The sequence below is a fragment of the Furipterus horrens genome, unplaced genomic scaffold, assembly GCF_987537825.1.
Source record: "Furipterus horrens unplaced genomic scaffold, mFurHor1.1.pri manual_scaffold_12, whole genome shotgun sequence".
Taxonomy (NCBI): Eukaryota; Metazoa; Chordata; class Mammalia; order Chiroptera; family Furipteridae; genus Furipterus; species Furipterus horrens.
Window position 1 is genome coordinate 96,808,314 of NW_028327182.1, and position 15,944 is coordinate 96,824,257.

General features: G+C 51.4%; 3 protein-coding genes across 3 annotated transcripts; 1 reads left to right on the forward strand and 2 right to left on the reverse strand.

Moving 5' to 3' along the window:
• Positions 1–1,843: 1,843 nt before the first annotated feature.
• On the reverse strand, positions 1,844–4,073 carry LOC149996628 (beta-defensin 107A-like). The gene is made up of 2 exons (XM_090258030.1): positions 4,010–4,073; positions 1,844–1,986 (listed from the first exon to the last, which is right to left on the reverse strand). The coding sequence occupies exons 1-2, from the start codon at positions 4,065–4,067 to the stop codon at positions 1,844–1,846; spliced, it is 201 nt and encodes a 66-aa protein (XP_090114156.1). The 5' UTR covers positions 4,068–4,073.
• A 1,864-nt stretch (positions 4,074–5,937) lies between these two features.
• LOC149996629 (beta-defensin 105-like) lies at positions 5,938–9,234 on the reverse strand. The gene is made up of 3 exons (XM_090258241.1): positions 9,165–9,234; positions 8,787–8,828; positions 5,938–6,065 (listed from the first exon to the last, which is right to left on the reverse strand). Exons 1-3 carry the CDS (start codon positions 9,232–9,234, stop codon positions 5,938–5,940), a joined length of 240 nt encoding a protein of 79 aa, XP_090114367.1.
• A 2,315-nt stretch (positions 9,235–11,549) lies between these two features.
• On the forward strand, positions 11,550–15,494 carry LOC149996630 (beta-defensin 106A-like). Its single transcript, XM_090258242.1, has 3 exons — positions 11,550–11,598; positions 13,819–13,947; positions 15,376–15,494. The coding sequence occupies exons 1-3, from the start codon at positions 11,550–11,552 to the stop codon at positions 15,492–15,494; spliced, it is 297 nt and encodes a 98-aa protein (XP_090114368.1).
• Positions 15,495–15,944: the final 450 nt, after the last annotated feature.

The window sequence follows — 15,944 nt, forward strand, 5'->3', positions numbered from 1 at the left end:
GAGTCTGAGAATAGGTGAAGAAGGGGAAGAAATATATCCGGGAGGCTGTGGTCCTCGCATGCAAAGGAGGGAGAAATGAGGAAGGGGATGAATCACATTGCAACGCGTTTCAGAAAGAGCCAAGAGGGTGCGTATGGCCCCAGATCACTGGGGTTGGTTCTGGAATTGTCGTGAAGAGATCAGTGACTAAGGCATGTCAAAGAGGTCACGGGTCTCTTTACTGAGACAGAGTCCATGAGCATGATGGATGCAGTAGACACTTCTACAGGCTGCAAAGCAAACAGGCTGTGAAAAGAGTGGGGACAGAAAATGTACATGACACTCCGAGTCACCTGGCCATGAAACGGGGACAGAAAGAGAAGGGAAAGGGAAAACACTCAAACACATTTAGATTCTCAAAGGCAGTTTGTTCTATCTGCGTCCATCGATAAGGAATTCTGGCCAAGGCTCAGCACCTAGGATGGCTCTTCGGGTTCAATGGATACTTCACCTTCCCGTCTTCCTCTGGCAAAATTTTCAGAACGAAATATTCAGCCCCATGAAAATAGCAACATCTGAGCATTTTTACAAACATGTTTGTTTCTTATTTGAAAACTTCAACAAATTGTCTTCTACCAGGAAATTATGTTTTAGGTCTTTTTGTTCTGGTTTGGTTTTTATTTACATCTCTACAAGAAGCAAGTTTAATTGAATAGAGATAAGGAAATTCTCTAGAGCGGAGCTGAGGGGGGTTTCTCTTCTGTTCTGGAAGGGTGTACCGTACACATTCTATAATGAAAATGGCCTAGGAAAGATATTTTGCTCTGCTTGAAACCTGGGCTCCAGATGGAGGCACGTCAGGCCTGAGGCAAGTCTCACTTTGCCACCACCATTGCTCTTTAAAGGGCAAGGCGCCAGAGAGTCACAGGAGGGCTTTGGGGAAGAGTCCAGGTTTTTGTTTTGTTGGCAGCTAGTTTCAGGTTCCTCCATCCAATGGCTAACTTCAGCTGCTAGAAAAATATTCCATCTTTGAATTGACCTTTGTTGTCTGTGCACAGCTAGCACACTCTTTTATGGACATGCTAAGAACACAGAGCAGAAAGCACACAGATGTCGGTGAGCCGATGCCTGTAGGGTCTCCCCGAGCCTGGATCTGTTCATCTGTAATGAGGGTGTGAGACTCAGTGGCCTCTGGGGCCCCTGATAGGCCTGGTCAGACACATTCTACTGCAGGCGGCCAGAATGAAGATGATACCCCGTCTATGGCCAGCTTGAGTTTTGGCATGGGCCCGTTTCTTTGTGAAACTTGAAATTCTAGATCAGACAGAGAATGTGAGACATTCTCACCAGTTCCTGTTGATGAAGGCGAGGAGGAGGAGTATGGGACAGGGGTGATGCTGAGGTGGCCACAGTGAGTGTCCAGCAGATGGACGGCCCATTTTCTATGCAGGTCAATGTCCTCAGATTGCAGATATCAGACACTTGGGAGAGAAGGCCCAGGCTCACAAACGTGTTTGCAGCCAGGGCTGTAACTTCACAACTCAGTTCAGGTGGGTCGCGGTCCAACATTTCCAGCCTACCTCGTTCATCTCTTAATTCACCATTTCACGCTCTCGATAAATAATCAGTAGGTCCTGGACTCAGGAGCTGTGGGTGCACAGATGACGGGTTGCAGTACCTTCCCTCCAGGACCTCACGGCTGAGGAAGGGTGTTTCCCCATAGCAGCATGGCCTGGACTCATAGTCCCAGAGAACCCAAAATTTTGAGGTCAAAGAGAAAAGATTCAGAGAGGCCCAGTGCAGTGAGGTCGCAGCTGACAGAGCACCTCACCTATTTCATTCTTGTGGCTGCATTCTGCAGTGCCTAATTTTTGTTCCTCTTTTTGCAGCAAAACGGTGTCTGTTCAGCTCTGCAGCCCCCGATCTTAACTTCAAAGGAAAGGCATTCAACTTCACAACGACCATCCAGCTTTTCACAACGTATGTGTCGTTGAACTCCTCCCCTGGCTAAGGGAAGAAAGCAATTAGTCTTCAGTGACCCAGTAATTAATTACTGAAAGAACAAGATCATATCACCCAGGCCGCCAGAGTCATAGTTCCCCACTGCAAATCCCCTGGAGACAGAGGATAAACCTCAAATAAGCAGGTGTCATCTGAACGGCTGTGCCTGAGCTCAGACCCCTGTACAGTCTCTGCAGTGTCCTGACTTGATATTCACTCAGAAAACACAAACAACAAAAAAGGTCCTTCTCTCACACGTGTAGGATAGCAAAGGTGGCCTTTCTCCCTGGTGCCAACGTGACCTGAGGGACTCAGTCTCATCAGCTGACCTGTTTTGGGACTTTGACGTGAGAGGGAAATAAACTATCTTTTTTTTTCAGTCACTCTATTTTAAAGTTTCCTTATTAAGACAAGTTGGCCTCTAATTAATAGAACAAGTGTATTAACCTTACAAACAACTCTATGTCATTACCATTTACAGAAAGGAGCTTAAAGCACAGAGTTCGTACAGCTTATAAGGCCTGAAAGTGGGATCAGCCTCAAATATCTCAGCATAATAGTTTGTTTTTATTACCTCGTACGTTGATCATTAACTCCTGTCTGGCTCTGAAGTCTCTGATCGCTGTGGTGACCCTGGTCTTGCCTGGTGCCCACACTCTCCTTACTGCAGGAATTCAAATGTGTCCCAGCCGAGTTAGGGGTAGGGCGCTCTTAAGGAATTGCACGCTGATGAAAGGAGGGGGAGGGGGCAGCTTAAAACATGTGTCCTTAGCCTGGATCCACCCTGTGACCTCCAAGGCAAGGGACTGGGAGCAGAAGCTAAGTAACTTGATTCTACAAGTGAAACTTTGGAACAGGAGGGAGTAACTCTGGGCCCTGGTCTTTCTTCTCTCCCGACTACTTTCAAAAGTGCAACGCTCATACCGCTGCCCAGGAAGCCCTTCCCAACCCCCAATGAGGACCAAGCTTCTCAGCTAGAACTTCTCTCTGAACTTGGCATCATGTGTGGCATTTATGAGAACCATTTGCTGTTACTTTATGCGTCTTTGTGTCTCGTACATTCACTTTATACATTTTACATTTACCAAGTGCCCATTTCCTATTGTGGGCAGCCCATTTCTGACCAGCACAGAAATAACACGCCCATAAAATTCAAACAAATTAAGGGCAAAGCCATGCTCTAGTGTTATTTTTACTTCCATTTTACCTGTCTTTATTATAGATCCTAGAACAATTTCTCATAAGTGGTGGGCACACATTCAGTATCTGTTGGTTTGTTAGGCCTACTGAGGCCCAACTGCGTAATAAGTAAGTGCAGGAATTCAGGAACCATGCACGGACGGCCACGTTAGGAGAGGCTTTGTACCAGGGATGAAGGACAGATGAGGAGGGAAGGACAGAAAACGTTCTTAGGGAGAGAGTCCAGGCCGTATGGAGCGAAGAGAGACCATTTCAAAGGACTCAAGAGCCTAAAAGCAAACTAATCAAGACGTTAGTGGTTTAAATGGTATAATTTTCCACCAGTGTATGAGAGCTAGAAGGAAAACCCAAAATAATCTAATATGAGGAGATTTGGACAAATCAGTGAGACATAGGGAAAAATAGGCTGTTAAGAACCTATTACCGTAAGCTTAGTTTCGTTGAGGCTACAAAGACGGTACTTCCCTAAGTTAACAGGTGTGTTTGGGTCCTGCCTCTGGGGTTTCTCCCTCAGGTTACAGCAATCACTTTGGCACACGCCGAGGCTGGGTGGAAGTCTGCAGAGGGGGAAAGGGCTCCAAGTGGAAAGAAGTCTGAACCCTCCGTAGGGTTTTTAGGTAAATTAACTCACTTCTCTCTGGTTGGAGAGGTCTGGGTCCATCGTATCCCACTGTTTTGTGTCTGATCTCAGGGAAGGATTCCCAGTGACAGGTCCATCTTGGGTCCTTATGAGGTGAGTCCAACACTTTTCTAAAAGCTGAGCTTTCTTCTCAGAAATCAGGTCCTGAACAGATTCTCGGCCTTGCATCTCTAAGAATTTCCCTCTTACCTGAGAAAATCTGAGCAAGAAGAATGAAGACAGCAACGATTAAGAGGAAGATCCTCATGGCTCCAGGCACCAGAGCCGGGACCGAGCTCTTTTAACAGGAAAGCGGATTAAAACAAGGTCTGTGGCTCCGAGGGTGAGCGGTGAGCTTGGGTTTGTAGTGTTCATTAAGCATCGCCTGCTCTCCATGCCCCACTGAATCATGCGTGGGCTGGCGAATCAGACCTGACCGATGTAACCTTCGTGAGAGAGAAAGGCAGGGGACACTGTCTTCCTGCCTGGGATAGTCTAGTCTACGTCTCTGCCTACTCATCCCTTATTTTTTCTTCAAGCGCCATCTCCAGTACCACCACCTCCATGAGATCTATAACCACCGCTCCCTCTTCTTATCAAGGATTTTACATGCAACTTACCCTCTTATGAAATTTACCGAGTGACTAATCGGTGCCTGGAATAATCACCGTTTAAAAATTGGCCAGTGCAGGGCCATTTGCATATATCGTCCTTCTCATGCCTCAGGGGAAAGAACCCCGCCCCTCCCCGCAGAGAGAGGGCAGCTGTGGCAGTGCGGTCGGCCAGACGCCATAGGACACATCGTCGTCGGCAGCCGTCCGTCTCGAGAGACGATGGTGTAGCTTCTTAAGAGTCTATCTGCACCGCCGAGAATGGCTGTGCAGTCCGACTCGGGAGTGACACGGTATCTGTCTCCTCCCGTGTTGAATCGACATCTTGCGATGACGCTGGAGTGTCCTCTCCAGTGAAGCTGAAGCTACAGAGCCTGGGCAGGGTGATATGGAGGGTCTGCTGTTGCCCATGCAGCAGACCCATAGGACACATGCACTTGAACAAAGACAAAAGAGCATTCTTTGCGCCTGAAACAAGAAAAGACATTTCCTCACAGGTGAGACTCCTGGTAGAGGCTGTGTGGGTTCTTACCTCTCGGCAAGGAAGTGTCCTGAGCCCCAGACCGATTCGCATATAGCTTGTTAGAGGCCCAAAAACTGCACCCGTGAGAAAGCCCTTCCCGACTAAACTGGTGTAAGAAAACGTTGTTAACACCCGTCTGCCTGAGCAGTCCACAACTCCCATAAAAATGGAAAAGTTCCTTCAAAGGTTCCCCTTACCAAAATTGACACAAGAATTAGCAGAAAAATTGAATATCTCTTTATCTTTTTAAGAGATTGAATTTTTTATTAAACAAAGGTAAAAGGGACACAGTCACCCCTTTGGATACATTCCATGCTGAGCATGCAAAAGCAATCTCCCACAGTTCCGTTCACTGGCCCAAAGGAAAAAGGCCAAGGGGGGCAGGGACATTAACTGAGTTGGTGTGACTTGTTTTATAAACACAACGCAAGTGCTAGAATCAAGAGATGACCACGCGGGGGTCTGCCAAGAAGTGGTGTGGGAAAAGCCATGTACCATATTCTGTAGAGTTAGAACGCTGTGGTCACAGACGGTGTCCGGTTTCGTGAGAACTAGTACACATAGACAGACACACAGACCGTGACAGTGGCAAGTGCGTCCTTTACTGGCTTAGCTACGACCAAGGGAATGGCGGCCGCTCTGGGTCTCGATTGCTTCCAATACAAACAGAGCCCATAAGACACATCTCACGCGGTGACCATGAGCCATGTGGGGAGAGTGTGGGGATGTGTCACCAACCACTGGACAGTCTACAAATATTAGAGACAGCGGCAGCGTCTGAATGACACCCAAGAGACAGGCATGTCCTCGAGCTCTTTGGCACGCATGCCTGTCTGGTGCTTTTCAAGAGTATCTTCAAAAATAAGCAAAAACAACAACAGACAAAGGGAGAGAGGAAGGAGAAGGACCCCGGCACGCAGGCGTGGCTTGACTTGGGTAAGCCGCAGAGCTGCTCTTGACCTCCTTGGAAGAGCCGGTCCTGCTCCCGGGGCCAGGAGGGCGGTTCACGGGGTCTTCCGGCGGCAGCAGAAGAAGTTCAGCCTGCAGCTCCCGGCCACCTGCTCGTCCTTGGCGCACAGCTGCCTGCACTTGCCCCGGCCCAGCCTGCAGGGCGCGCACGCCGCAAACTCACCTGCGCCGGGAAAGGGCTGCTCTCAGGCCCTTCCCGGGGCTCCGGGAGACGGGGCGAGGTCAAGGGCCGCTCAGGGGAGGGGGTGTGCTTATGATTAGAAAGGGTGTATTCGAGAACCAGCCAAGGGTTTTCAAAGACCTCTGCTATTTTCAAAAAGGAGCTGGAGAGCGTCCATGTTTCAGCAAGAGGGCGGTGCCATCTTTGCTCCCTTTGTGTCTATAACCCTCAGGAGGAGGCACGGCTGGCGTCCCTGAGATCACAGGACGATCACAGTGCGCCCCTGACCCTGCCACAGAGGCTACGTAACGGCAGTGGGAGGGACACCGCGTGGTTGTGGAAGGTCCTCGCGGGAGGCGTTAGAGCCTTGGGCTCAGTTCTCCTTTGGGTCTGGCGGTGGCCACCTGTCCCCGGGGAACGCAGAACCTCAGCCGGCGCTGTCAGGGGCCTGTGGCGTAAGTGCTCGTCTACATCTGAACTTTTTAGTGGGGAAATGGACTAACTTAGGCCGGAATATTTTACCAAATGCTGCTCACTCCGTGAGCTCTCTTTGTTTAGACAGAAGCTCTTCCACGACCACAAAGAACGTTCCGGCTCACGTCCGTGGACCCGGTGGGCAGCGTCTTTGCCATCAAAGGAGAACCCTTTGCTCGTCTGGCTCCCCAGGGGCGGCATTTAGGTTGTTGCCCCTCATTTTCGTTCCTATTACCCCCTCTCCTCCAGGAACCTCAGAGTGACAGGGACCTTCCAGGGTGGAGGCCCCGCTGCCGCCCCTGCCCCGCTCCGCGCGCACATGTGCAGCACATTCTTCCACCCTCGTGTTTCCTGCTTCTCCCCGCCCCCCTCGCCCCCCGAGCAACGGCTGGAGAGCGTCCCTCCCTGGAGCTCTGTCCTCTTCCTTTACCACCAGATCTCCGGAATACGAGCCCAAAGACAGTTTATAGTCACGCCAAGTGTCGGAACTGACCGTGCCCCCTGGGGACTCCTTTGTTGGTCCGTTTGTGAAGTTCATGGTCAGAGTCAAACCTACGCCCCCAGCCTTTGCTCTGGCCAGCCCAGGCTTATATCACCCCCTTCCCTCCCCAATGCTGCGCACTCATCACACCTGTGACAAGAATTCCAACAGCCTCTGAAACGAAGTCCCTGGTGACTCGAACCTACTTTGACTGGAAGTGAGGACAAACAGTGAACTTCTACTGAAGATGCCCTTCCGCCAACAGCAGGTGCTACCAAAAGCCTCCTGATGCTATTTACAGAGAACAATGTCTTGGTTCGCTATCCTGTGCCTTCTCTACGGTCTGATTCTGACGCTCCAAGGGCCCTCCGCTCAGTAGCTAAACCTCAAACTCCTCACTGCCTTCTTCACGTCTCGCTCCTCGTTTTATGACTTTCTCTTCCTAAAGGCCCATGTCCGCCCTCACCCGGGGGCTCCCGCATTAGCATCTGTCACCTTGCCCCAGCTTCTGTGAGCTCCACCTCTTTTCACCCGGATTTGCTAAGGGCTGTGCTTTCGGGCCTCAGCCTGTTCTACTGCATGAGGCAGGAAAGGATCAGCATCTCCAGCCTTAGAGTCAGGTGAGGCATGAAATGATGTGGTGTTTCCAGTCGGACCTCCTCTGCAGGCCAGGGACCACCTCCGTGAGGCCATGAGCTGCAGCACCGGGGCCCCCACCCTCACCCTGACCTCCCGCTCCGGGCTTGTATGCAGTGGGTACCCACTGGCATGGGCACAATGACGCTGGAGGACAGCGCCTGTGCTTCTCAGGTGGCGTACGGTCTGACTGTTCAGTTCTGTGCGGCACAGTGTATTGAAAACTCTATGCAGCCTGTACTCAAGAGCAGTGTTGGGTGCTATTCCACCTGGGTGAGAATCACAGAATTAAAACCAGCGCCTCCGATGTCCTCAGTTGGAGGCCTGCCTGAGCACTGATTATTTGTGACCCCTGGACAAGTTACGTAAGAGCTCATCTGTGCCTCTGTTCCATTACTGCAAAACGGGTGGCTGTGAGAGTACGTACCTCCCTGGGGTGTGTGGAAGGTTAAATGAAATGATCCACATCAAGTTGCTAAGAGCGGGTCAGGTGCATACCAAGCACTCAATGACTAGTATCAACCTTAGTTTTTCTCCCTCTGGGATTCTATCTAAACACTCTTAAATTTTGTTTACAGTTACCGAAGAATATTTTTTTCAGTTTGTGTATAATATGCTTTCTTCCTGTATGAGTCCACACACACACACACACACACACACAGATCAGTGGGCTGTTCACTAAGAACAGCTCTTCTGTAAGGGGGGTGAGTTTTCACTGAACAGGTCTCACTCTTTGATTCACCCCTCTTAGACCAGGACAGGCACCTGTCACTCACCTCACTGAATTTGGGAAAGAGCCTCAAAGAGATGGATAAGCATGTCCCCAGAGCAATGCTCACTGGCCGGTCCAAGCTAAATCCTGTGACCTGGGTTTAGAGGTCACCATGCACTGAGAGTAGCCACCAGGGCCAAATCTCTGTGGTCCAAGTGACAATCCAGTCACAGGAAGATTTCTCTGTGAAATGGAAAACCCACGTAGGATGCTGGGAACAAGGGGAAAACTAGATAAGAGTTCGTGGAAGTTCGGGCAGTTCTATTTTCACTCCTCTCTCCACCGCCTCCTTGTCCCTGGAAGGGAGAGGTCGCTGCCAGAGTTCCTAAAGTGAATGCCCTGCACAAGGGACCAAACTCACCTGCTGGGAGTAGCTGGGGATACTCGAGTCCTGCCCGGCACCCTAAATCCAGAACAGAGCACATTTTGGAAATTAAAATCCTTGCAGGAAATAGCACTGTATAAAACAGTATGCCCAGCTTCAGGTCACGGGGGCTGCAGGTCTTTCTACTCCTGGTAACAGGGAAGAAGTTGGTAGTGGTGTTTAAAAACAAACAAACAAACAAACAAACAGGAATAGCTGTTTCCTCTTAGAAACCCCCACAGCAAGTTCAAGAACTTCCCGTGAGAAGCTGGACAGTAGGTAGGGAGCTGACCGTCCCTCTCAATTTTAGGTGGTGCATGGAAGAGCCAGCACATGTTACATTCTGCCACCAAAACCCCACCCGTCCCCATGTACCTGGTGGACACTGAGTGAACACGAGGAGGAAGACGAAGGCGAAATGCACCAGCTTCCTGCCCGGGGCCATGGCTGACGAGAAGACTCTTCCCGAAGGTGCGGGGTGTCCTTGAGGAGACGGGAGGCTCACTTATATTTGAAAGTATCACGACCTGCTCTTAGGCAGTGAAGTGAATCAACAAAGAAAGCACACTGACATGCTCCACTTCCCAAGTTCAAGGACCGTCCTGATGGAGAATAGCTCTCAGCCTCCCTCAAGCCTTGCATTTGGGGGATCTGCCTGGGGCAGCGGAAGGAGCGCCAGGGCCGGAGTTGGACGGCCAGGGCCACGTGCAGCTGTGCTGTACCCTCCGGGAAGGAGGCGCATGCTTCTCCTCTGTCTCAGGAGAGCCCCTGCCCTTCCGCACCAGCCTCTCCAAGCTGCTGGGGGGCTGGACCGTGACGAGGAGGCAGAGGTGTTTGGAACGTCTGGGACGCTTAGGAGCCCTGGTCTGAGCCCTGCAAGGTGGCCTCTCCCTGTCCTGGCTTTCCTTCCTGTTGCCTGCACATGTATGTCCCGGGAGGAAGAGGAGCTAGCAATCAAGTTAGCTTAAACTCTGAGCCTGTAACGACATCACGCATGACTACCACATCCTTCGACGTCACTGAGAACGTGGGTCCCAGGAGTAGTAGTCATGTCACTGCACCCCCAAAGCAGTCCCATCCCACTGCCCATGTTTGTGCAATGCTCTGTCCATCGTTTCTGGGATTTAAAAAAAAGAAGAAGATGATTTACAGATGCAGACCCTGAAGTCAGACAGATGGCTTTTTTAAGCTCATGACCTTGAACAGGCCGCTTAATTTTTTGAACCTCACTTTCCTCGCCCTTCAGACGAGGGTGTGATACTGACACACCTCTCAGAGGGCACAGGAGAGAGTTACGTGAGATCATGTAAGGTGCTTCTCAGAGCTCCCGGCCGTGGTGGCCGAGACTACATCCACGTTTCTCTCCACCCCGCTGGGAGCGCACGTCTCCGTAAACTCCTTCGCAGGCTCACTCATTCATAAGGAACCTCTCCGGGCCCAGAGAACGTGACAGAGCTGGGAGCTGGGTTTGCTTTCCTGCCTCGTTCCTGCGGACTTTCTGGCCTCACCTCCTGGGAGGGCTCCTGCCCTGCTCCTGGGCCCACCCCGCGTCCTCCTCTCTATTCCCCCTAGGACTGGCTGCCACCACTGTGTACCCAGCTGGGACCTGGTCTCAGGACACAGCGGGGCCTTGATCCACCCCTCCCTGAGCTGACAGGGGCAGCACGGGCAGGAGCCGCTCCCCACCCCCAGTTCAGTACCTACTGCCTCCCTGCTCACAGGCGGGGCTACCCCTGGGAGCCGCCCGGTCACCACGGTAAGGGCAGTGGGCCCACAGGAAGGAAAAATGCCTGGCCTGATTTGGGGGCAGGGCACACTGGCCCCGTGGTGGCTGGAAGGTGGGGACAATTCAGTAGGCAGGAGTCCCCGCCTATACATGGACTGTCAAGGCATTTGTGAGGGTCTGCAGGTGTCCCTTACGTATCCCGTACCTGAGGGAGTGGGGCACTAAATAGCAAATAAAAACATTATGACAGATGGAGTGAGTTGGGAGGAAGGGAGAAAGCTCTCTGTTTTGGATTGCATCTTTCTCTGCTTTTTGAGTGTGGGACCGTGAATTTTCATTCTGCACAAGACCCAGCAAATCATGTAGCTGCTCTTGATGATCTGGAGTGGGCTTCCAGTCTTAGAAAAGTAAGGGGACTGCGGGCCTCTTGAAACTACCTGACGTAAAAGCTTCTCCCCATCAAGGAATCACAGGGCCTTCTTGTCCAAGCTTGGCCCCTGTGTATTGGTCCTTACAGTGTTTACTTCCTTAGCTCAGAGCCGCCTGGGTTCTGGTTCCAAACTCAAACTCTTCCACATCCGATCGCTTTGAGGGTAGAGCAAATAAGCATTTGTGTAGCCATCCAGGGCCTGCCTGCTTGGCCTCCCACGCCGAACCACGCCCACTCTGTGCCCACCGTCTAAGCCCAGTCTCCTCTGGGCATTCCCTTGCCCTTTGGGGTTGTGGCCTCAGGGCACTGTTTCCGGAAGTTCCCCTCCTGAAAGTGCTGTCCCCCACCCCCCATGCAGCCTTGTGCGGGTGCCACACGTTTCCCCTGGGAGCTTTCCAGACCTTAAGAAACCAAACGAAACCTGCTGAGCCGGCAACTGACACCCACTGAGGTCTGAGGGCCCCACGCAGCGGAGCACGGAGACACCTTGGACATGCCTCACCAATCAAGACGGTGCTCGTCTGGAAAGACGCATAAATGTGGGCGTTTGCTTCGCTCTCTCACGGATGCCGCGCGGAGCTGACCTCTCCAGGCCCTGCGAGTCATGAGGATGCTCCTCTTCCTCTTGGCTGTTTTCTTCTTTCTGGCCCCAGGTAAAACGAGCACCTTTGCAGGAAGGGGATCAGAGGCGGTGACCAGGGGACATGGCCAAGATCAGCTCTGGAATGCAAGGCACCCTGGGCCCGGCGGCCCTGCAGGGCACCCCTTGCTGCAGGAGGTGACTTCCCCTCATGCCTTTTCTTTAAATCCTCCGCATTTTCCATTATTATCTAGAAGGCGGTGTCACAGGTGTGCAGAAGCATAGACGGACCAGGAAAGATGCCTTTTGGTCACCAGCCTCGTGCTTACCAAGCAAAAGAAAAGTTTGCAGGAAAAAAAAAAGAATTAAAATCAAAGGTACCCATCAATGAATCTTTTAAAAATAAGTGATGCTGGAGATGAAGACAAGTCAGAAAGAAGGACAGGGGCAGGAGGAGCTGGGAGACAGAAGGAATACAGCTGAGGGGCACTGTATCTGTGCTGGCCGTGGCAGTGCGTAAAACAGTGAAACCGGCTACCATTGCTCAGTCACGTGCCGTGCGGCTGGGCAGGGCGATCAGAACCTCACATGGCTCCCCAGGGCCAGTGCCTTTGATGGAAGCTCTGCCCTACCTCTAAGTTAGTGACATTCAGTGCGACTTTTTTGGTCGGGAAGGACCATGTTGCATCTGTTTTGCAGATACAGAAATTGAGGCTCAGAGGGGCTAAGCAGCCTCTCAGAGGCCCACAGATAAGCGGGTGTGGCCAGCATTTGAGCCCAATTCTGGCCTGCCACAGTGAGAGGACATGTCCTTCCCAGTCAGAACTCCTGCCACTTGCCCTGCTCCTGGGAACCTCCGAGGGCTCTGGCGGCTCCTCCCTAAAAGTGAAGTCTAAGACTAGACTCGCCCCAGGTTCCAGAGAGCAGAGGAAAGGGCTTTCCAGAATTCACAGTGAGTCCAAGTTCATACCAGATGCTGGGGAGGTCTCCGGTGCTCAGAACATTCACGCCTGCTGGGCACTCCTCTGTGCGAGCAGATTTGCAGGAAGCCAGCGTGGGGGGTGGGGGCGGGAGTGGGGGACCCAGGGCTGGCAGTGGGCCACTCACTGCGCTGGTTTGATGCCCACATTGGAAACGGATCAACGGATCATGTTCAGACCACTCACACTTATTACATAACTGGTCAACCCAATGAAGATTATGTAACATAAAGTTATCTAAGATAGGTCGGGAAAACTTGCTCACGGCTATGACTTAGGCACACACACCTGCCCAAACAGTTACATTAACCTCTAGAGAGGTGACTGCAATGATCCACGGGAGCCTTGCGGGCACAGATATTCTTTCTCTCTCCAGACCCCTTCTCTTCCGGGACTGTCACTGTGAACCGAGCCCCAGACCAGGACTGTGGTCAGAATGGGGTCCAGTACCTCTAGCCTGAGACGGCCTCGCAAATTAGGGGGCGGAGAGAGTCTAGGCCCCTTTGGTGGGAGCCGTAGTTCACCGAGCTTTCGGATACTGGGCGTTTATCCCTCCGAGAGACGTGACTGGTGCACGGGCTGAGACCAGCCCACTGGGGTCAGCAAATGTCGACGTTGCGTGTTGACCTTGATTGTGATTTGTGTGCATCTGACTCTTGCGTTGCAAACACCCAAATTGGGCCACTCGAACATGTGGATTTGGATGCGTCTGTCCTTACCTTGAAGCTTGCTGCTACTGATCAAGTCCTCAGGCTACAGCCAGGACCTCAGGGCACACTGGCCCGAGGGAAGGCCCCCAACTGTGCTCCCCTCTCTGCTCTTGAACGCAGCACATGGGAGTGGAGGGGAAGTCAGATGGACCCTTTCTAAGCCCTTCCACCCCCCTCAGTAAACTTCTTCTTCTGTGTATTGTGTTTGTGCTTTGCTACCTCAGTCTCTGGCTGTCCCCCAGGCTCAGGCTGCGCGCTCCTCTCACCCAGAAGCACTTTGAGAGTGTGGGGGAAGTTACTGACTCTGGAAGGGTTTATAGGAACAAGCTGATAATTAATTACCCCAACAGATTCTGATCAAAGAACACCAGCTTCTGTTTCCCAAAGCCCCCAGAACCCTGGAAGGCAATTCTGTTCTTCCTGGCCCGAAAAATAAGGCAGGAAACCTTTCCCCGTGTCCTCTCCTGGGCTGGTAGGAGAGGGCGTGGCGCCAGCTTGTAAGGGGGCTTCCTGAGCTAGTTACCTACCTGGTTGTGCCTGGTACCTGGGCTTACCTGACATGAGCACTAATTCAGGCGCCCCCCACCCCCACCCCTTGTGTAGCCAGGAACGCGTTTTTGGATGAGAAATGCTATAAGCTCAAAGGGAGATGTGCGTCTTCTTGTAAGAAAAATGAAGAGCTTGTTGCCCTCTGCCAGATGTCTCTGAGATGCTGCCTCACACTCCAGCCATGTTGGAACCAAAACAGGAGATGATCACCCCGAAGACCGGGCTTCCCGGAGAGGCCAGGAGGCCTGCAGCACCTTCTTTTTTGCCCTGGCCTCTCCCCTAAGACGCTTCAATAAAAATGAGTGACTGGCTTTTACCGATCTGTCAAGTGCTTCCGTGAGAGGGGGAACATGAGTGGCTAAAATTGATCATCCCTTCCTCCTGGGTTACTTTTCTGGGTTTGTTTTTTGTTTTGTTTTGTTTCTTTTTTGGTAAGAAAACTATCCTAAAGTCATCTGATTTTTTTTTTTTTTTTAAGGAAACTCCAGCCCTGACTGGTGTGACTCAGCGGGCTGTGCATCATCCCACAAAGTGAAAAGACTTGGGTTCAATTCCTGGTCAGGGCACATCCCTGGGTTGCGGTTCGGTCCCCAGTCGGGGCATGTGAGAGGCAACTGATCAGTGTTTCCCTCTTGCATTGATATTTCTCTTTCTCTCTTCTGCCTTCCTTTCCCCTCTCTGTAAAGTAAAAATAAATAGATATTTTCTTTCTTTCTTTTTTTTTTTTTTTTTTTTTTTTTAGGGGAGGGACTCCAGGAGTCTATAAACAGACAAATCTGTGGAACAAACCTCTAGCTTGCTCTCAGGCAGTCAGCCCCAGGCATCCTATTGAGCTAGATCTATGGAAATAGATATAGATATAGATATAGATATGGATATATGGATAGGTAGAGAAATGAACATATATTAGGATGAATTGTTACACTAATAATAAATAGATAGATAGATAGATAATCTCCTTATCAAAACTCTCATGTGTCACATGCCCATCCAAATTAATGTCTTGACTCCAAGCTTTTAATTGGAGACATTTAAATACTGCCTATGCCTTTATTCTGCATCCGTAAGTCTGGATTCAGATTTGCTATTGGGAAGAGGGATCATAACTACCTTGCCCCAGTTACCTGGTTCCTGGTTCAAAATAAAACACTTTTTTTTTTTTTTTGCTCCCTGCCTGATCTCTCCAGAATTAGCAAACTGTTATTTACTCTTATTTGTATGTCAAGATAGTTATTTGCATAAATTCGGTAAGAGTGTATTCTCCTTGTCACAAGACATAACTGGAAATATCAGTCACATGACCAAGGCTGGGACTGGAAGTCACGTTTGAGAATTATGCGCATGGAATCCAGTCTCAGGAACTGAGCTGACCTCTGGGGCTGACGTGCACAAAGCCGCCTGGGAAACACACGTCTGGCACCTGACAACTGGGCTTCCCCGCAGGACAGGTGAGCCACTTCCTGGCAGCTCCCAGAACCTGAGGAAATTTGGGGGAGCTCAAAAAATCTTTACAGTCAATTTCAGTCACTCCCCTGCTGCCAGCACGTCACCTGCCATCGCCTCTTGTCCTGGGGCACAGTCACTCACACTGGCTGGCTGTGTGATTTTTAGCGAGAGGTGACTTTGACGCGGACAAGATAGGCGGCTACGGGACGGCCCGCTGCCGGGGGAACTACAAAAGAGCGGAGTTCGGGGTTGGAACGTGCCCCAACACCTACCCGTGCGCCTGAAGGGACGGACACGGCCTCAGTGAGCCCTGGGGGGGCCCCACACCCACGGGCACCTGGTCCCTAGACCCGCCCGCAGCTGCACCCCCGAGGCTCCCCTCTCTGAGGCCTCACAGTGAGAACACCCCAGTGCAGCCCCAGATCTGAGCCAGGGCAGGAGGACGCAGGGGCCCGGCCTTCGGGGCCCCAAACGGACCTTCTCGGGTGACTGTGAGCATCAACACTCACCAAGCTCAGCTGCAAATACCTCTAATCAGCCACAAGCCAGAGCGGACATCATTCTTGGGGTGGGGGGTGGGGGGGCCGGAATTATACCAATGGCAATTACGTGTGTCTTTTGTTCATTAAAGTGGAAAATAGATCAATATGGAGTGCAATGTGTTTGGTATACACTATAATTCAAAGTACCGAGTTGGAGGGAAAAAGTCTTTGATGAGAAGGCGTTGCGCCCGG